At 36.7% G+C, this 22,781-nt stretch overlaps 1 protein-coding gene across 1 annotated transcript; it reads left to right on the top strand.

The window, feature by feature from the left end:
• Positions 1-554: 554 nt before the first annotated feature.
• On the top strand, positions 555-13,682 carry MSL2 (MSL complex subunit 2). Its single transcript, XM_015818885.1, has 2 exons — positions 555-699; positions 9,695-13,682. Exons 1-2 carry the CDS (start codon positions 555-557, stop codon positions 11,272-11,274), a joined length of 1,725 nt encoding a protein of 574 aa, XP_015674371.1. The 3' UTR covers positions 11,275-13,682.
• Positions 13,683-22,781: the final 9,099 nt, after the last annotated feature.

Here is a 22,781-nt window from a genome sequence, read left to right as displayed (position 1 = left end):
AGCGGCCGCGGTGATGGCTGCGCAGTGACGGTTGGAGCTAACGGTTGCTATTGACATTGGAGCTGGGCGTGTGGTGGATGGCTCTTGCGCGGAGGGCGGCTGGGAGCGACAAAGCCGTTAGCTCCGCGGAAGAGACGCAGGGAATCCGCGGTAATATGGACGCGCTGAAACTCTAGGCGGAGCAGCCTCCCCCGCCCCTATCAGAGCCGGGCCCAGGCCGTCGCCCTGCGCCGGGCTCGCGGATCCCGCCACCGCCCCCCCGATGCGGGGCCTCCCCTCCGCCTGAGGCGCCCGGGGAGGGCGAGGGAGCAAGGCCGGCATGGCCGGCCGCCTGGAATAATCCGTGGACGGCCGCCGCTGGTAGCAAGGAAGAGCGGCGGCGGGGGCAGTGGCGGGGGCGGGGGGAGCAAGCAAGTGGAGAAAAGCAGGCCCGGCCCTGGCTGTGACGGCGCGTCGATGCGGGGCTAGGAGCGCAGCCGCCCCTCGGCTTGCCCTGCCTGGGCGCGGAGCCGCGCTTTCTTCTCAGCCCGGAGCCGTTGGCCTCAGCGTCTGCGATGAACCCGGTGAATGCTACAGCCTTGTACATCTCCGCCAGTCGCCTGGTACTCAACTACGGCCCCGGGGAAGATCCGCAGTGCCTGGCCGAGATCGGCAAGCTGCTGCCCTACTTCCGGCAGTCGCTCTCCTGCTGCGTGTGCGGTGAGTGAGGCGCTTTCTATTGTTCTGGGCCGCGGGCGAGCCGGCACTCTCCTTCGCCTCCCTCCCTCCCTCCCTCCTTGTCTCCGTCAGTCCGTCTGTCTAGCTCGCTCTCGCCTCCCCTGTTACACCCACTGAAATGGGCAGGGAGCAATGCCGCCGCCGCCGCCTTTTAGGACGGTCCTCGTCAGCCGAGAGACGCCTGCCCTCAGGGCTTCCTCAGCCCTCTCGGGAGTTTTGAAAGTTGCCCTCTCTTTTGTCGGGTTTTAGAAACTGCTTCGCAACTAAACAGCTTGCCCTTGGAGAAGATTTTGTAAATGGAAACTGGTCTGGATTTTCACGATCTAATAAAACAAAACGACATGCTAACATTTTTGTGCTAGGCAAACTCAGCCCGTGTACTTATAGTGTGTTTCGTGTTAATTCCTAAAAATAGGTTAATCGAAGAAATTGTGGTTAACTTACGTATGGATATATATGTGCGAATACATCCATTACTTAACAAACCAAGCAAGATTCGAGTAACAATTTAAAAATATACAACTGAAATGTTATTTAAATTCTTCGGTATAATTGGTTTCTGAAATCATTCGGACTAGGTAACCTTTTCATAAACCTTCAAAATTGGGCTGTATGCTTAATTTAAAGACTTTTTTTTAGGTGGATGCATTTTTGATGTCTTCCTTGCATTTGTAACATAAAGTGCGTATCTTAATTACAAATAAATTTGTTGTATGTGACTTCTATGTATGATGTTAAATTTAGAATATGAAGTAGAACAACAGATTAGGGGCCCTAATGTTCAGAAAATTATTTCAACTTTGTAACAATCTATATTGAATTGTAAGTGGCAGGTATCTAACTTCAAACAGAAAGAGTGATATAAATGGGTAAATCAGAGTTTAAGCCCTTTGCTACTTAATTTTATACATTGAAAGGTGTTTAATGCTGTATGGATTATATTTTGGCTTTGTTTTTTTTTCTTGTATACTGCCCAGATTCACATTGTTTGAGTTACAGCCCTACGTAAATTCATTAAATATTTGTGGTGATTTGAGTGTGAGGTTTTGTTCATAGTAGATGTTTTCATTCATTTAAAATGCAGATTATTTGCACTATCACTAAAATTATTTATGTAAACTTTGTGCTGTCAGTATCGCAACTTTATGAAGAGTCTGTGATATCAGTACATTGCTTCTAAGCCATGTGTACGGAGTAACACTTCATAAATTTTGTGAAATAGATGTGAATCCACACTGCCTCCCCCAACCCATATGATATTTTTTTAGGTGTTACAAGGTTTTGTGCCTCTTTTTAGCATAATTCAAGAATTAAAATATTATGGCCAGTCATATCTGTATATGAGAACCAGTTTGCTATGTTGGTTAAAACCTGGCAGAGTTCTCGTGCTTCCTTAAGCACAAGTTCATCTGGATGGCCTTGGGTCAGTCTTTCTCTCTCTGATTCCTAGGCAGAAAGCGGTGGCAAATCATATCCAAAAATGTTTCCAAGAGAACTGTAGAGGCTTTTCCAGCAAGTCACCAGGAGTTAAGACTAACTTGAAGGCATTTCTGTATTTCCTTTATTTGTTGCTGTAAACTGCTTGGAATCCCTGTAATTGGACAGTAAACAAATCTTAGTTACAATAATATAAAACTGTACATTCTAGATGTTACTTATAAGGAATTTTATGTAAGTGAATATAATAATATTAGGACATAATACATAGTGTAAAAAAGAATAAGGTCACCCTAGTACTTAGATAGCAAAAGAAAAGAAAACTTCCACAGACATTTTAGAGTATTGAGACTGTTATAAAGATTGCAGAATGCAAACATGAAATTCTATTGAACAGTGAAAAGTTGTAACATTTTCTTCAATTCATGTTAATGTGTCATTTTGTGTCATGGCTATTACATTTTAAAATTAGCAATATTGAATTAATTATTGAAGTAAAATGCAAAATAACTTGCTTTCAGGTTGAACTCAAAGTGCTGGTAATGACTTATGAAGCTGTACTTTGTAAGAGGCCAGATTATTTGAGAGACCACCTCTCCCCTCTTACATCTAATTATCCAATTGGGGCTGGAAGAAAAGCCTTTATTATTGCAGTATCTACGGTTTGAAACAACATTTCTCCCCCCCCCCCACAAATTATACAAGTAGTCCTCAACTTACAACAGTTCATTTAGTGACCATTCAACGTTACAATGGCATTAAAAATGATTTATGCCTGTTTTTCACACTTGCAGCCATTGCAACATCCCCATGATCACATGATCAAAATTCAGATGCTTGGTAACTGACTCATATTTATGACAGTTGCAGTGTTCCGAGGTCATGTGATCACTTTTTGTGGCCTTCGGACAATAAAAGTCAATGGGGAAGCCAGATTCACTTAACAACTATGTTGCTAACTTAATAGCAATGATTCACTTAACTGTGGTTGTAAAATGGGACAAAACTTCTCGCTTAGCAAAAGAAATTTTGGCTCAATTGTGGTTGTAAGTTGAAGGCTACCTGTAGTGGCCCTGACCCTGCTCGCCTTTCAGAAGGCTCTCAAAACATACTTTGTCATACTGACTGGAGATCCAGTGGTGATGGAATGGAGCCTCTTTGCTGATTGTATTGTCAATCATTGTATGGATTGTATTCCATTACAAATAATGTTTTAATTGGTTTTTAGAAGGTTTATCTGGGTTGTTTATTTCTAATATATTCTGTTTTTATGAATCATATTTGAGATTGTCAGCTATATAAACTGAATGAATGAATAAATAATGTAAGTTTTGCATTGCTTTTTATATATATTGGATTTTCAATTTCTATCACCTTTTTGAATTCCTGTTTTTAAAAGAAATAACAGTTATGTTGAAAGGGACAATTTAACTTTTATTTTGTTTTTTGTTTTTTAAAAAAACCAACCCTTTTATATTGAGTGTCACAGCCATTTATTACTATAGAAGTGCCTCATAGCAGCTTGGCATCTCTAATAGAGATCCTTAGTTTTGCTTAGTCCTGATTTTCCCCAATCTCTCTTGTAATAGAATAACATAAGATTCCCCTTTAAAATCAGTTATAAATGAAATAAACCATCAATTTTAGCAGATCTGTAGTAAGCAGATTTCTAATATAGTGGATAAAATTTCCATTTGGGCATTACCTCAAAATAAAAAAGTCTGTTGTATGTGAAATAATCCAGATGGTTTGTATAAATTGTCTTCTGTTATTTGCATCTATTTTTATTATTTGTATAATTGATGCAAATACCTACATTTTGGACTGCATTAATATTTACTTACACTCCATCTCCCTGAATGGTTATTAAGCTGAGATTTACTGTATAAAAAAATAATTGTTCATTTACTTTTCTTTTTTTTTTTAGTACCCATAATTATTTTTGAGGTTGGTTTGTGGATCAACGTATTCTGCAAACCTGGGCAGTTTAAGAAACTCTGATTATACAAAATATTAGCCCATTTTTTTAAACACAGTCAATATACCACTTTAGCTCTAGCAGGTGTCTCTATTCATAGAATGTCCTTGAACCTTAAGCAGATGTGATAGTAAAAGGGCAAGAAAAGTCTTGTATTGTAAAGGTAGCTTTTGAGTTAGCAAGCTAACCAAAATCCTAATGTGCTTATTTTTGACATGGTTACTGACATTCTTTTCTTATAACCTTATATAGAAAGCAGATTTTAGAAAGCAGCATCTTTCATTCTAGGAACCAAACTCTTACTGTCTTCTTAGAACAATCTTTATTTGCATATAATTGCATTCTTGCATATTATCCCACATAAACTTCAATTTGAGGTCATGAATTTTCTGATCAGTGTAAGGCACGAGTGTCAAACTCGATCACATCACATGATGAATCATGGCGTATTGCGATGTTTTTTGCATTTACAGAGCTGGGGTGGGTGTGGCCTGTGCGTGATACATCTGGCCCACGGGCCGCCAGTTTGATACCCCCTGATGTAAGGTCTTCAGCCTACTGTAAAGTCAGTAGAGTTCAATGCTTTGGTTAAATTATTTGCAGTGATGGTTAGATCCTTCTATTTTATGATTCTTAGAAAAAAAGTTAAGATGTAAAGGCTGTATCGCATAATACTTTTACAAAAAACCTTCAATGTATTTTTTGATTTCTGTAAGTATAACTGCTTTAGCTCAGTTTAGATCTTAGATTTTATATTCTTGACAAGCTGAGGAATTTCTAGGGAGTTTATTGCGTTGAACATAGTAGGATTTAGAATTGTGGTAGTGTTAATGACCCAAAACATAGTTATTTCATCAGCTCAGAGTTGCTTAATGTCTCCTTGTTTCTGCCACAACAGTTCTGCACTCCAGCTCTTCTTCTTCTCCAATTTTTTTCTGCTGCTCCCAACAATTGAGGACAGATTTCTTAATAAAAATAAGAGAAAATATAAAGTAAATATTGCTTAAATTCATGCATTAGCAAATATTCTTGATACTTTTAAAAGTTTGCCTTAGAATTTATATCAATTTGTGGTTTTAGTTGCCTCTTTAGGAAAAGTGTTTTACAAATAGATGTTTCTTTTTGAATTAAGGGAGAAGGGAAAAAAGGTGAATCTCCTTTATTAAATATTGAGATTGTTTAATTTAAACAGGGAAGATTGTAATATTTCAATATTCTAGTTATAATAAAATTTCATAACCCCAAAAGAGGCTTTATTGTGGCACTACCATCCTTCCTATTCTTTTGACCTCCCACCTGATAGTAACAAAGAAGGTGTTAGTCATATAGTATCATTATGGTTTCATATGTTGAATATATTATTGCTGCTACTGATTTTACCTCAGAGGTTCTGCTATTTCCATTTGATTTTATATATTATATGTTTATTCTATAAAATATCCAAAGAATTGTGGCCAATACGTATATGGGTATGCATGTTCATCTTCCTTGTTCATTTCTTGGCAATACTTATACAACAACTGAATTAAATGATTAAGTGTTGCAATACTGTTGATTCTGACTAATACAGGATTTAGCCTAAAGCCTGTACTTTGAGTTGGGCTAGTCAGTGGTTATTGTGGTCTATATTTGTGTTGTCATTTATTGTTTTTTTATGGTTTTTATGCTGATTTTAGCTATTAGCCACTAAGAATTCTGAATTTGAGATGTGCAGCCTTTGAATTGAAATAAATAAACAAGGAAATAAATTATATTTTATTTGAGCAGAATCTGTGGGGGGAAAGACCAATACCAGCAGTATGGAGTGCTAATGGCTGTGAGCATGTACCTTACTAAGGCCAGGTTGGTCATGCCACTCTGGTTTATTTTGGGGAAGAAAAACTGCCATTCTTGTATTGCTGTAGCTGAGCTTTGTAAAGGATCGAAGGAAGAAGCTACTCTGTTAGTGCTAGTTTTTTATATTAATTTGTGCATATGCAAGGCTGGTCTACAGGTAGTCCTCGACTTACAACAGTTCATTTAGTGACCATTCAGAGTTACAACGGCACTGAAAAATGTGACTTAGGACCATTTTTCACACTTACAACCATTGCAGCATTCCCATGGCCACATGATTTACATTTGGATGCTTGACAACTGATTCGTATTTATGACGGTTGCAGTGTCCCGGAGTCATGTGATCACCTTTTGTGATCAATGGGGAAACCAGAGTCAGTTAACAACAGTTAACAATTTAACAATTGTAGTGATTCACTTAACAAATGCGGCAAGAAAAGTTGTAAAATGGGGCAAAACTCACTTAACAAATTTCTCACTTAGCAACATACATTCTGGGCTCAATTGTGGTCATAGGTCGAGGACTCCCTGTAGTTTATTACTGTTGTGAGAAGCAGTTGTTCAGGCTAATGTTCTTCATAGGGTTGTGAAGGAAAATGAGAGCAAGGAGAGCTGCACAGGTAGTCCTTGACTTACAATCATAAGGATTAGTTTAGATTAGATAAGCATAAGGATTAGATAAGAATTATGGTTGTAATTTGAGTCATGTGACTGATTTGGTTTTACAGCATTTTTTGCAGCAGTCATAAAGCAAACCCATTATTTGCAATGGGTGTTTTTTGCCAGAAATTGGAAATAAGCACTGATTTCTGGCAAAAAATCTAAATTAATCATGTGCCCACAGGATGCTGCTAACAACTGTAAATGCAGTCCAGTTGCCAAGTGCCCAAAATGCAATCATGTGACTGGGGGGCGGACATCAGAACTTCGAATCTAGGTCGTAAGTACCTTTTTGGGGTATATTGTAATTTCAAATGGTCACTAAGCAAATGGTTATTAAGCAAGGACTAATATGCCTCCTTAAGCTCATAAATGAAAGTTGGAATATACTGTAAATCTAATAAATTATTCATAAACAGATAACAGATAAATAATCTAATGAATATGTAATGATTGAATAAAGGATATATTGGTGTGCTTCTCATCTATTTTTATTAATAATACTCAGTATTTTAATAACAGTTTACACTGAATAAAATCTAAAAAGAGAGGCTATTACACTGCAAGTTATTAAATCAAAAAGCTCATAAAGTTCCATTGGTACCTAAGATGCATGGAAATTTGGATGCAGCTGGAGCTTAACCTTTACAAACTCAAGAATGACATTTGTTAAATGTCCAACTTGAGTTATAAAACAGCAATATTATTAATCAAAATTCAAATGTGTATAGCTGCCCATCTAAAGCAACTCTGGGCGTTGTACAACAATTAAATAAACAACAGATAATAAATATAAAAATCTACATTAAAAATAAATATTATAAAAACAATATAAAAACCCTGGGCAGAGAAATGATAAGAATGTCCACCTCAACAATCCAGCTATCTAAGCATGTCTCTAGTTCTCTGGGAGCCCCAGGCCTGATAACATAACCAGGTTTTGTGGGACTTCTGAAACGTCAAAAGGGTTGGAACTAATCTGATTTCAGCGGGAAGCAATAGTTCCTTATGTCCTCCTCTGATTAGTCTAAAAACCAATACAAATATTTTCATTCTTTATCAGGTTATGAATCTATAACTTCAGAGCACAACCTTAAGAAAAATGCCTTAGTAATTACCAATTCTGTGTAATGAGAAAGGGAGAGAGCATTAACAAATATAATATATCCTTAGTGTTCCATTGTTTTCAATATCAGTTAAAAACTACATCTAGCTCAAATATGTATTGACCAAGTCATAATAATAAATCTGATAACATTTCGGAAATTAAGGACATACTCATACAATAAATATAGCTTCAATTTAAAAGGTTTTTAATTTTTTAATTTAAAATTTAAAGAAGAAGGAAATGCACTAGAATTGGAAGATGTACGTAGCTCTGTGGATAATGTTACCTAGTATGTTACATAGGTGGCTAGGAGATTTGTTTAGTGAGAGAAAAAAACTTTAAAAAAAAACTCACATCTTTCTATGATTTGTCTAGCAATTACAGTAATATGGCATGGCTGGAGAACAACAAATTAATTGCTTTTAAATGACCAAATCCAACTTCAGACCCAATTTCCAAAGAAATTTGTAGCAAGAACAAGCAGTTTATGCTAGAAAACCATCAAATGTTACCGACCTGAAACAGTTTACAATGGAGAAATAGGGGGAAATCCCTACACACCAGTAGAAAGATGGATTATCTATTACATGAAATGTTTAATTGCAATCACTGCAGATAGAGGTGGCACACTCTTTTACTAAATCCAAGGGAGTAATTACCTTTTCACATTGGCATATCACATGTTGGAAAACTTTGTCACTGGGGCATTATTCAGAGGATCCACATGAAGTTCTACTAATGTTCAGTGGTAAAAATATGCAAGAATTTAGAACAAGCAAAAGTTCTTACTTGCTAACTTTAAAAATATGTTAAAGCTTTTCTCTAAGATCTGACTAAATGTTGTATTTACCTGAGATTTCCCTATGGATAATCAAAAGACTTCCTACCAATAGCTATTAAAAACTGCATAGAACATGTTTACTTTTAATAAGTGAAGCTACTGACTATTGCTCATCATTTTTCTTATTATTAGTTGCCTTATGAGTAGGGTCAATGAAACATGTTCTCTGTACAGTGAGATAACAATAATTTATTCTCCCGCTATTGATATTTTCAGCATTGGGGATTCTCTGTGTCCAGAATGGGCATAGATAATGGCTCAGTAGTTAAGTAGTATGTGCAATGCATAGCCAGTTTCTCTGTTTCTGCTTTATACTTTATATTTGAAGTATTGGAAGGCTCCATAGGAATATTAATATTTTAAATATACGTGTGCACATGCATAGCCACCCTTCCACACATATATACAATTTGGCCATCTTTTAAATGTTATAGTATAGAATACATACTTTTTCTCTCTTGGTGGTTAAGGTTTATTGACAAATGTTTTGCTTCTGTTGCTTTGATCAAATTTGTCTATTCTTCCCAATTCCTTATAATTAGGAATATTATAAATGATGTCTTCAAAATTCATACTTCACTAAAACGGAATTATGTCACATGCCTATTTAGTATTTATTTATTAAACTTAATATAAGATTTTAATCATTTTTTAAAAAAGTTTAAACTAAGGTTTATATCACATAATTAATCAGAAAACTTATTGGAAGAGCCTTGTATCATTCAATCTAGAACAATCAAATGTTATTATGGAATTGTAGAAATTCTTGTATCTTGCTCTAATATTGAAAATACTCGAGCATTGACAATGAAGTTGAAAGTATGTGCTGTCATAGGTTGATGATACGCCAAATGTTGCTATTAACTTGATCAGCTAAAACAGGGGTAGTCAACCTTGGCTCTTTTATGACTCGTGGACTTCAATTCCCAGAATTCCTGAGCCAGCTTAGCTGGCTCAGGAATTCTGGGAGTTGAAGTCCACGAGTCATAAAAGAGCCAAGGTTGACTACCCCTGAGCTAAAACATACAGCAGTGGCATTACACAGACTTTCTAGTTGTTGAAAAACAATTTTTAAATTACTCTTGAGTTTTTATAATCTCCTTTTTTTTCCTCTTAGGAAATCTGCTACAAGATCCAATTGCACCCACCAACTCTACATGTCAACATTATGTCTGTAAAACCTGTAAAGGCAAGAAGATGATGATGAAACCATCATGTAGTTGGTGCAAAGACTATGAGCAGTTTGAAGAAAATAAACAGTTAAGCATTCTGGTGAACTGTTATAAAAAACTATGTGAGTACATAATACAAACGCCATTAGGACGAGATATTAAGCAAGCTGTTGACAGTTCCCCAGATCTTTTGACTTTGCTTAAAGATGGCACCCCACTCAGTGTTGACACAGAAAAAGCATCTGATGAAGCCTTGGCAATGTGTTTGATCCGTTCCCCTTCACCTTCAACTTCAGAGTATGCTAACGAGCCTCCAACAAGTTGTTCTATACCTGAAAGCACCTATGATTGTGATGTAAAAGGCTCCACTGTTAATGGTCTGCCCAGTTGTAATGGGCTCTCAGTAGATAAACTTGGAGTAAATATTCCATCTCCTGAACATGCAAATACAGTCAGTATATGTAATCCTGGACAATACATAAAAACTGAAGATATTTCTAGCAGTCTTCAGCCTATGTGTGACATAGTTTCCCCTGGTGACTTGTGTGCAACCGGCATTGATATTCATGGTTTCAGTGAAGACATCAAACCTGGTGACCCTCTTTTACTTAGTGTTGAGGAAGTGCTACGGAGTTTGGACTCCAATGCAGGAGTATGTAGCCCTAATCTACAGCACAGCTTGGAAACCAATTTAACAAATGGTCCATTTTTGCAGCTTTCACCCCCACCAACTAGCCACAATGTGTATATATCAGTGGATGCTTCACCTCATGGGATTTCATGTACAGCTGCAACACCTAAGGTAGCAAAATTAAACAGAAAGCGATCACGATCAGAAAGTGACAGTGAAAAGCTTCAGCATATTCCAATTTCTAGCATTCTTTGTGGCCCAACATTGGGGGCCTCAGCTCCAGTAATGATGAAGCAGGAATCAAAGATGTCTTTGCAGTCAATAGTAGCTGTACCTAATGGAGGTACTGCTCCTAAAATAGGTAAAACTGTACTACTATCAAATAAAAGCATGAAAAAAAATATAGACCATACCACCAAGAAATCTCATCCAAAATCTAAATCAGGAATGCTAAAAAAGTCGAAAGAAAAAAATCCTAGCAGTCACGTTGTGCCAGGAAGTCCAACAAAAACTGTGTACAAAAAGGCACAAGAGAAAAAGGGGTGCAAATGTGGCCGAGCTACACAAAATCCAAGTGTTCTTACATGTCGTGGCCAGCGCTGCCCTTGCTACTCAAATCGCAAAGCCTGTTTAGACTGCATATGCCGTGGCTGCCAAAATTCATATATGGCTAATGGGGAAAAGAAATTGGAAGCATTTGCAGTGCCAGAAAAAGCTTTGGAGCAGACTAGGCTTACTTTGGGCATTAATGTGACCAGCATTGCGGTGCGCAATGCCAGCACAAGTACCAGTGTAATTAATATGACAGGGTCACCGGTAACGACATTTTTAGCTGCCAGTACAAACGATGATAAGAACTTGGATGAAGCTATGGACATGAGATATGACTGCTGAGTCTTTCTTTCTCCCCTCCTTTAGTAAGGGGACTGCTACAATTTGAAGGCAGCTATGGTTCTCTTTAACTTGCCGGAGCTCCTGCATATAGATCACTTGTATCAAGTGTTTTCATTGCTATGTTGTGTGTTAGTGTCAGGGAAATAGTTTGCTGGTAATTGCGGAATTATCCCAAAACAGTCTTTAGTTCTTACAACATCTCATAGTTTGAGATCAAATCCTAATGTAAATGATTTTTAATACAGAACTACTTTTTTGGCATATACTGACCTTGTTGTACCAATTCATGCTTTGTGCTTAATCAGAAATTGATTTAATATACGGAAATTATTTCTAGTCAGTCCATCACAGTTGTGCTAATACATGATGTATCCATGTTCAGTATCATCATTGCAAGAAAAATGACATGCTAAACTAATAAAAACTTCAACAGCCAATCTTGTAATACCACATTATTTGTGGATAGGGAAGTTAATAATTCAGCACCTAAACTTTGTTCAGAAATAAAAGATATTACTATAATTGTCCAGCTACTGTATGCTGACCTGAAACCAAGAAATGATCATACTGGACTTTAGCTTCAGTTGATATCACTCAAGACGTTCAAAAGCTTGATCATCTTTTGGAAAAGAAAAAGTTGTTCCTGTTTTTTAATTTCACACTTTTTTTTACAGATTGATATCATTAATCTGTGTCATGCTATGTCATAAACTTAACATTCATCATCGGGATATTTTTGCTGAGTTCATTATGAAATAGATACTGTATTTTTTTAACTCTGTTATGCTAGTTGGCTAAAAAATAAAAATGGTTTTAAGTCTTATGCCAAAGTTATTGAGACATCATTATATTTTAGATTTTAAAATCTGACAGCTATTAGCACATTCTTGCAGTTTAAGGCATGTAACACTGTCAAAACATAGTTTTCACTTGAAATTACCATATCTGTTCCAAGATTAGGCCCTTGGTTTTCCCCAATTTATATTTGTGGCAGGCTCCTGGATTAAATCCTACAATGCAAGAGTAGAATGTGTCAAGAATGGAGGTTTTCTTAGTTGATATCCTTAAAGAGCTGATATAAAACCTGCTGATTAAGCAGGATTTTGAAATTAATTCTAAGTTACACCATTGGAAAAGTCAATCCACATTGAAAATATGTTAATTCGTATCAATTTTACGAATTACGATTAGTGTTTAATACTTCTTTATTTTATTTTGCATAAAGTATGGGCTGACTAGAACAGAAAATATTGGGTTGTATCCAATTAAACCTCTTCCTTACAACCCTATGGAGGGAGGGAAGACTGTCGTCAGGAAATGTCCTATTGTACAAGTCAAAGATTTCTTTTGCAACACTGGATTTTGCCCTTTTTGTTATCTTGTTTTATAAAGGACTATGTTCTGATTTACAGCAATATTTCAGCAGCTGTTATAAAAAGACATTATACCATAGATTCTTAAACACATTTATGTTTGCCATCTAATTGTTAACTGGATAATATTGCTAATGAACTGTAACATTAGATATGTTGGATTTGGCACAAAGCATGTACAATGATGGTTACTAGGTCTAAAAATAAGACAAAAAGTTTTGGATACTGGTTGGGTGATGTCTCCTTTTTCTTCTATAGTGTACCAGGTGTCATTTTATGTCAATGTGAGCAAATAATTATTTTGTTGACTTTCAGATTTGTTTTCCCCCCTGTCTTTTCTGTGGGTGGGGCAGGGTGTGGGGGGAGGGTTAAAGCCATAGGAAGAAGAATGTGATGTAAGTGTTCAGTATGTTTTTTTGTTTCTGTTTTGCAAGAAGAGTTGAAAAATATTTTTGATAATGAGAGTAAATGGTGGAAAATGCTCTTTAGTATTCCTGTCTTTTTTTGCAGCTAACCTCTTGAATTTTACATTTAACTTGTAATTTAATATGTCCTATTAAAATATATCAGATGAATATGAATATGATTTTTATGCGGACCAAATAGGATGTCCCATTTTTGAATCTTAACTTTCTAAAGCAAAACTTTTTCTTTCAGTATCTTAAGAAGGGTAATCAAAGCAGAAGTCTTGAAATTTATCCTAACATACATGGTGCAATGGAAAGCTAATGGAAGTAGTCATTAAACTTTTTCTTTCTTTCTAAACATTTCTGATAGTTCAGTTATGAAGTTCTACTGTGTAATAAATACGCCTGTTCTCCATATTTTGGTATTTTTCAGACATACTAATAGCATTTTGTTAGCTGATTATTTAAATATTCCTTGGAATTGTTTATTTGTTATTCTGTATCTTTGACGGTTAATTCAAGTTTGTTTTAATGATACAAGTTTTCTTCTTCACTGCCATAGAAGCTGAGGTAATAAATGTCAGTCCTAAAACTGAATTTTGTAAAACAACATAAAATATTTAGTGCTCAAGAATACTTTTTTAAAGATATCAGTGCTCAATTTAATGAAATAATTGTACAACTTACCATGCTATCCACAAAAGGTTATCAGAAGTAGTAGTTTTGAATCCCTATATTCTAACAACTTTTCTTTGTTGTTTTGGTTACTGTAAAACATAATTTTAGGGAAGGAAATTACATCAGTGCTTTTTGCATTCTCTAATTTTCCTCCATTGTTGCCTCTTAGTTTGATTGAATGAAAATATATTTTACTAGAAAAAAAGGAACTTTTTTGCAACCTTTGCTAAATCTAGCTGTTGCTATAACTGCTTCATAGACCATTTTCTTTCAGAACAAAGTTTTTAGTAGAAAAATGTATTGCCCAAATGTTTGTCACACAGTCACTGTTTTGAGCATTCACAGAACAATAACAAAATTGCACTAAAACTGAAAAATAAATGTGAAAAAATAACTTGCATATTTAAGTTCTGTTGATTGTTAATTGAAAATAGTGATTCCACAAATTCTGGATTCAGATGTCAGTATATATTTGTAAGATCCATATGTAGAGTTTCATTGGAAATTGAACAAATTACAGTGAGGGAAGGACACTAGAATGTTTTTCTCTGGAATCCTGCTTTGTAAACATTGTTTTGTTTTTCCAAAAGGGAAGCAAACTTATATAATTTAAGTTATGTAAGTTAGATTTGTAGTTTGAATGGATGAATGTTTCAGTTGTATGGTCTAGTCCCCTTCACTGCAAAGGTTCTAGATTTTTTATTATTATTTTTGAAACCTAGTGGCATGCAGTGGTCCCTGCCTTTGCTTCTTGGGATGATGTTCTGGTATTAATGTAGTTCTTACTGTTTAAATGTTGCGAAGAATGGGTATGTGGTTGGTGTTGCTTTCTAAAACATCATGGTTTAGATTCTGATGTATTTCTTTCAAAATGCAACTTCGGTACCTCTTCAATGATATGGCTGAAGTCATTGGTTTTCTTTAAAGATTCCTGTAGGACTACCATTTCTAAGGAAAACAGTAGATGGTAAATGAAATAAAAATGTTATTGTCTTTTCTTATAATGAATGATGTAATGCTGAATGGTGTATAAATTTTGCCCAGATGGTACCTATTTAAACTCAACTGCAGGGCAGATCACACTTCCAATACGTTTGGCTTGTTAAAGACAATAACAGATGAATCAGTTGTACAACATTTTGAGTGCTCTTATTGTGCAATCATGTTTTGTAATGACTCAGCATAATTCTATTTTATAACCTTTTAAAATAATTTCATATACATATTAAATATCAGACTGTAGTGTTCCCAACATAAATATTACAAAATATATGATTCTTGTACAACAGTTACTAAAACAGCTTGTACAGATGTAGGGAAAAATACAAGAGAGATACATACCTTATAACTTTACAGTTTTTCAAAAGGAGAATGTGGCCTTGGATCTTTTTCCAGCTGCTGTATTTATTATTGCATTGGTTGAAAGCTCAAATAAATGGGGGGAGGGAGTTTGCAAATTTTATTTCTTATTAATTTTACAGCTATTGCTGTTAACCACCACTTATAATTCTTGAGATTAATAGATCAAACTAACTGATCTGGTATCTTTGACATGAATTCTAATTTTAGCAAGAAAACCCAAAGAACCCTTTGTCTAAAGTAAGAGGGGAAAAACCATAAAATCATAAAGTTGGAAGCAACAATTTAATCTATTAACAGTCGACCTCCTGACCTCCTGTTTGTATTGGAATCCAAATCCAAATCCTGTACCATGTGGTTATCCAGCTGTCTTTCAAAAACATCCTGTGAATGGGAGTTAATCGCCGCTTTTGGTAAGTGGTTCATTGTCAAATTGATATTATTGTTAGGAAGAACTAACATTCATTTGAAATATTACTTCCAGTTCTCAATCTATTTCTGTATGACACTTTCAGTTATTTGAAAACTGCTATTATGTCTCAACCTATTCATATTTTTTGTGGACTAATAATCAGTTTCTTCAGACACTCTTTGTTAGACTTAATTTCTAGTACACTGAACATTCTTGTTGCCTATACAGGTAGTCCATGACTTAGAACCATTTGTTTAGCGACTGAAGTTACAACGGCACTGAAAAAAAGTGACTTATGACCAGTTGTCATACTTAACGACCATTGCAGCATCCCCATGGTCACATGATGAAAATTTGGGTACTTGGCAACTGGCATGTATTTATGACAACTGCACTGTCCCTGAGTCATGTAATCACCATTTGTAATCTTCCCAGCCAGCTTCCAACAAGCAAAGTTAATGAGGGAAGTCTGATTCGCTTAACGACCACATGATTCACTTAACAACTTTGGCAAAAAGTTACAAAATGGGACAAAACTCCCTTAACAACTATCTTGCTTAGCAAAATAAACTTGGTTATAAGTCGAAGACTACCTGAACCTTTCTTAAAATACGTTTAATGGGTTGAATTGAACTTAATATTTGAAATAGTGTTTAACCAATACTAAATATATTCTATTGGAAAATAATATTTTTCCTGCTACAGACTGTATTATATCAATACATTTTCATTTTTAGCAATGATACCACACTGTCAACTCAAGTTCAGTTTATGATTCAGTTTATTATTCCCAATATTCTTTTTACATGTGCTAAACCATCACAGATACACCTATCTTATATTAATATATATTATTTCTTTTCCCCATGTTCATAATATTTGGGGGGTTCCTATATTTTCCATAGTTTTTCCAATCTATCAAGATTATAGAAATGGGATCTGAAGCTCAAAATAAATAAACGGAGTGGAATTTTTAAAAGATCTTGGGAACACAAAGGAGGCAGTGAGACAATTAAGGGAAGAAACAGCCATTACAGAAGAGAGATCATAGGAGAAAAAAGACTCAAGTAACTGCTTTAATCACATTAAGCATAGGTTTTTGAGAGAATTTGGTAGGCTTTCAAAAGTTTGTTATACTACCCTATCAACAATAAAGATCCTTCCAGAAATCCAAGTGGTTCTTTTTTCTGAATTGGGATTGGTGAAAAATCATTTATGTCATAATGTGTTTGACGCAGTCAGTTATAGTTTATATGAGAGACCAGGGTTAAAGCCAGAATCAAACTGAACTATGATTTAACGCACTGTATGAATCAAGTCTTACCGTTGGTTTATTAATGAAATTTTAAATGCATTAATTACAGGCAATAATACAAGTTGGCTTCAGTTATAAAGTAGTGCTATGGCTATGTTTTCCTGATGAACTTATATGAGGTTGATTAAGCCATGTTATATGTTATTAACCTGATTTTTTGGGATTTGCACGTGTAATACACATATTTGCACACATATGTTAAGAAAAATGGTGATTTAAGCCCCATGGCGCTTACAAAAGAGTCTCTATAACTTCATACTACCCTTTCCATGTTGCTTTTTGGTGTGCTAGCACCATCCATTATTTCAGAGAAAATCCATCTCTAATTTTCAAGAACAGTGGCACCTTCTCTGACTTTTCTCAGTAACTTAGCCTAATGAGGAGCATGTTAAAGTCATCTGAAAATGAGTGGCTAATTCAAGATATAAATTCAAGCCTTTTATTAGTATATATAGGTCAGTGAATTAAGAGTACTGACAAAAGTGAGGGGGGAAAACAACACATTTAGCAAAGTTGTGGTTGCTTCGGTACCACTGGGCTTCTGACTACACTAAGCAGAAACATGTCCATTGTGCAGCACAAGGAAAGATGGGAGGGGCATATATTGGTCCTATTCCCTCCCTCCCTCTGGCCCCTGCATTTAACCTGTTGGCATCAAGGCTAGTTGTGTGAGCAACATTTAGCTGCTTTGGAACAGAGGCCAAAATGTAAATCTCTGGTGGGTAACAAGAAAAGGACAAGGGAGCAACGTGGATGCCTGCTGGTGAGTAGGGCTAGTTGGGGGTGCCAGTGATTGAGGGGCGAGCCTTCTTTCTCCCTGGAGGAGGGGCCCTTGGGGACACACTGGGATGGAGACTGGAGAAGCAGCGTTCCTTGCTGTCCAGTTACCTTTGTTCCCCCTCCCCACCCAGCAAAGTGGCCGTCAGTTCTGCAGGTCAGCTGATGCGAATGAGTGATTCCCAATACTCTCTGCCAGCTTCCCAAATGAAAAACCAATGGAAAAGCTGGCAGGAAGTCAGGTGTTGCTCCTGCTCCCACTGCTATACCCATTCAGCTGGTGGCAAGGCCCAACAGGTAAGTGGCAATTGGATACTCTGAAACTGAGGTTAAAAACTAAAATCTCTTAATAGCAATGTGTGGTGAGGGGAGGACAAGGGAGTGACTTGGATGTCTGCTGGCAAGGTAAGGCTAGCTGGGAAGCACTGGCAGTTGATGCGTGAATCCTCTTCCTCCATGGAGGGAGTAGGCTCTTGGGACACACTGGGATGGGGAGTGAGATGCAGTTTTCCTTGCAGTCTGCAGCTCTTTGTTCCTCTCTTCCTCTCAGCAAAGTGGCAGGCAGTCCTGTCAGTCAGCCAAGGAGAGGAAGAGTGATTTCTGATGCTCCCTGCTAGCTTTCCACACGCAGCATCGATGGGAAAGTCAGTTGGAAGTTGGTCCCACACACGTTGATTTTTTTGCTCATCCATTGCTCATTCCATTGTTTCCTCTCCCCCCAGCAAAGTGGCAGGCAGTTCCACAGGTCAGTTGAGGAGGAGGAGTGATTTCTGGCACTTCTTGCCAGCTTTCCACAAGCAAAATCAATGGGGAAGCTGGAAGGAAGTTACTCCCACTGCCATTGCTCATCCAATCAGCTGGCAGTAAGGCCTGATGGGTGAGCAGCGTTTGGTTGCTTTAGAATAGAGGCTGAACTCTGAAATCTCTTTAATGGCAGTGGGTAACTAAAGAAGGATTAAGGAGAAACTCGAATGCCTACTGGCGAGGTAGAAATAGCTGGGGGGTGCCGATGGTCAGTGGCTGAGCCCTCTTTCTCCCTGGAGAGAGTAAGCTCTTGGGGTACTCCAGGATGAGTGTGGGTGCAGTTTTCCTCACGGATGTCATTCTTTCTCCAACTGCTCCCCCCCCCCCACACTGATGGTCATTTTGTTTCTTTGTTTATATAAGGAAATATCTCTGATATTTAGATACTCCCCTGTATCAAATGTAGATTTTTATTCAACTGATTCAAAATGGCAGTATATTCTGTCAACATATGTTACAACCTTTTTCGTTTCTCTTCAGAAATATATCCAGTTCAATGAGAATTAGTTCTGGGTAAGTGTGAATTCTATTTTGCTTCTCTAGATATTTCTCCGTCTCCATAATTCCTATTATGAACTGGAGTACAAACAACATCCACTAGTTTTAAAAATATATTTTAATTGCAAAAGAAAAAAGTACAAATAGCTAAGGCAAAGCCATTCCCAACATAAGTAAAGTTTGACAAAACTCTCAACAAATTTCATAACTTTTTTCTATCTCTTAGAATATCTATAATTTTTAACTTTAACAAAGCATATGATACATGAATAAGTATTAATTACAAGAATTTGTCCTTTTTTAGTTTTATAATCTCTGTGCTCTTCATTAAAATATTTTAATTAAACTTAATAAACTTTGATTTTAAACATGCAGGACAAATTATTTTTGGCATTGTACTCAGTCTTTGAAAGCTAGCTCTAAAGCTATCAGAGCAGTTTTCATGTTAAAACTGGAGAATTATATCAAATTATCTGCACCTATTATTTTTATTAATAGACTTGATACTGCTTGGAATAATTTAGCTTGGTCTATATCTTTTGCTCAATATTGCCTCTTAGTGGCAACCTCCTTCACACACATGCCTGCTGCCCAAGAAAATATCTGCTTGCTCTATTAAAAAATAAACCATGGATAAAAACTTTATACCTGTTATACTTTTTTCTAATAAAGTGAAGCAATCCTATTTCAATTAATGGAAAGCATTTTGCTCAATAGGAAAAGCTACTGTATAATTAACCAAGTACTGCTGGAGCCCTTTATTAAAAGGAATATCTACACAATATACCGAACTGAACCATTTTAACCCTTTCTTATGAGGTAGGTGGTGTTATGTCTGTCTTTAGGCAGAAAGATTAACTTACAGCATCTCATAAAAGCCAAAATAAAATCACTTTTTCCATGCTTTTGAATACAATATCTTAAGGTAGCCTAGCAAAACATAACTTCTGTCAATATGTTTTTGGCTTCAAGTGTAATAATACTAACAATGGCCTCTGGTATTTGATAGGGTTTAAGACAACAAAATAATGATCTCTCCAAACAATTATCAGTTATCTCTTGATCTACACATTTGTGTTTTAACATAAAGTGATTTTGGGAGTGATAAAGGGATGCCTTTGAAATATAAAGTTTAGAGCATCCCTGTAATAGGAACATTACAATAGAAACAACATTGCTAGTAAAATAAGTGGGACATCCAACATTTTTGAGAAATTTAGGCAAATTGTATTTAGGAAACTGTTTTTGAATTTTCCCTAAAGCATTTTTCTTCAGATAAACCATATAAGGGTATTTCAAAATAGATTAGATGACTAATTATTAGAACAATTTTCAAAGTAAAAGCTGTAAGAGTTTTGCAGGAGCTTGGCTCGCCATGCAGGCCAACCTGAATTCAGTATTGTATACAGCAATGTTCGTTCCAGTTTGAATCATGCTAGACACTTCTATTTTAAAAAAAAGTTGGAATTTGTCAACTCATTTCACCAGTGTTTTGTATATAATAAATTAAGGCGTATTATCAATTTCTGCACCATAGGAAAAAATTGTTAGGTCAAAATGTGTACAATTTGTTAGATATTTAGTGTTAAACTGTAGAACTGTCATAAATACATTGAGACTACATCAAATATACTAGGAAAATGGGCACAGAATTAAATAGTTTTCCTAACAATTGGATGGTATTAAAGGGAGCATTTATGGAATACAAGATTCAAATTATAAGAGTTTGAAGAAAATGCATCCAAATCAAAATAATGTATATTAATATACTGTATGTTTAGCCGGTGAAACAGTTTTGGTTGGCATGGAAACAAAATATAACTGTTGTAAGCTTTCACATGTTTCAAGCAGAGAGGTGCTAATGTTATTAAAAGCATACTAAGTCTTGCCATACTTCAAGAAAACAAAACATGCCAGGAAGCTAGAAGAAATCCCTTAATTTACCCAGTAAAAATTGGAAGCATCCCATAAGCTGAACCTTGGCTTCTAGACTAGAGGTGCAGAGTAAATCTTCCTCTCCCCAAAATAAACAGATTCTCCAGCAGAGTCCTTCATAATATGTGATGCACTGTTGCTTTTTTGTTACCATCACAATGAAAACACCAAGGGAGCCCTAGATTTTAAACATGGGGGAAATAGAGTCTTACTCTATTTCAGCAGGGCTCTTTTATGGAAAAAGAAGTAGAAATATATGCAAGGGTACAAAGGCAAAAAGATTCTCTGGACCCCATAAAACTCATTGAAAGGGTTAATTAAAGTCTTATTCAGAGGCAACTTTTCTCAAAAGTAACCTTTGACAAATCTGCTATTCTTGTATAAACCATAGACTAAGAGATCTACTTTTAGATTCTTTACATAAAGTGAATGTTGTATAGCTTTCCTATAATTGATTCCCCCCCCTTTTCTTCTTATTTTTAACATTTATCAGCTCATATTCAAAAGGAGCTAATGATAAGAGCTTGATTTTTCCCCCCTCTGGTGTAGAGAAAACTTTATTTGCTATTGCTTCAGAAGTACATTTTCTAGTTGTTTCTAGAATGCTTCTGATTATTATTTTTAATATTATTTATTACTTTTTTACAAACAACTCAAGGTGGCAAACATATCCAATACACCTTCTTTCTTGTATTTTCTTCACAACAACAACCCTGGGAAGTGGATAGGACTGGAAGTTATTGACCCCAAATCACCCAGATGGTTTTCATGGCTAAGGCAGGACTTGAACTCACAGTCTGATTATAACACCTTGCTTGCAATTAAAAAATTATTGAAGTTATTTTTAAAATTGCAAATATAACAGTCTCTGTTTTGAAGGCTGGCTGTAGGCAATCCTTGGGGAAAAAAAACATTTTAAAATTGCACACAGCACTGTTAAAAATATTAGTACTATGATAATACTAGGATAAAATTTAATTTTTAAAAGAAGGTGCAATACATTAAGCTCTAGGTGCAATAGTCCAATAAGGTGCAATAGATTAAACCAGTGATGGTGAACCTTTTAGAGACGAGTGCCCAAACCGCAACCCAAAACCCATTTATTTATCGCAAAGTGCCAGGGCCGCATCAGCATTGTGGTGCCCTCAGGGGGGGGTGGGCGTGGGCATGGCTGCAGTGGACACGGCAAACTGGACACAGCTGGGGTGGGCATGGCCACCTTGATGTTGCTCGTGGGGGGACGCCTGTGGAGGCTGGGTAGGAATGGGGGAGATCCAGGGGGTCTCTGGTGGGTGGGGCGGTGGGCAGGAGGCTCATCCTGTGGGGTGAGGCAGGGAATAGGGCAGGGGTGCCATTGCTGCGGGGCAAGGCGAGGCAGGGGGGCTTCTGCCTGACACCATCAGCCCCTGCACAGAGACACCAGCAAGAGCATGGGGCGTGGTCTACCAGCTCTACTTGAGCTTGCTAGCCAGCTGCTTCGCCTCCTTTGTGCTGGGTGGGGCTGCAGCTCCAGGCGCCAGCAGTGGCCTAATGGACCTGCGCGAGCTGGTGGCGGTGGCAGGTGTGCCCCACAGAGAGGGCTCTGAGTGCCGCCTCTGGCACACGTGCCATAGGTTCACCATCACTGGACTAAGCCTTTGAAACAAAATGTTCTTCCAACTATATAAGATTTTATTGAAAAATATTTGGTAGTGTAAAAATGTACATCATAGTGGAATTTATCTTATGCCATAGGTTCTTCCAGATGAATATTATCTAAATGCATTAGTAATGATCTTCCAGGCTTTCAGACTATGGCTTTCTTTAAAAAAGGTGGAATTGGCTGGATACTGAATTTGAATTTTTTTCCCTATAATTGCTTTGAACCTTTCCCACAGATTTATAACCCAGAAAATTAATTTATTTAGGGCCATGGAGCAAAACTTTCACAGACAAAATGAGAATCATAT

Source organism: Protobothrops mucrosquamatus, unplaced genomic scaffold (assembly GCF_001527695.2).
Source record: "Protobothrops mucrosquamatus isolate PMUCROS unplaced genomic scaffold, P.Mucros_1.0 scaffold812, whole genome shotgun sequence".
NCBI lineage: Eukaryota > Metazoa > Chordata > Lepidosauria > Squamata > Viperidae > Protobothrops > Protobothrops mucrosquamatus.
This window is presented reverse-complemented; position numbering and strand designations above follow the sequence as displayed.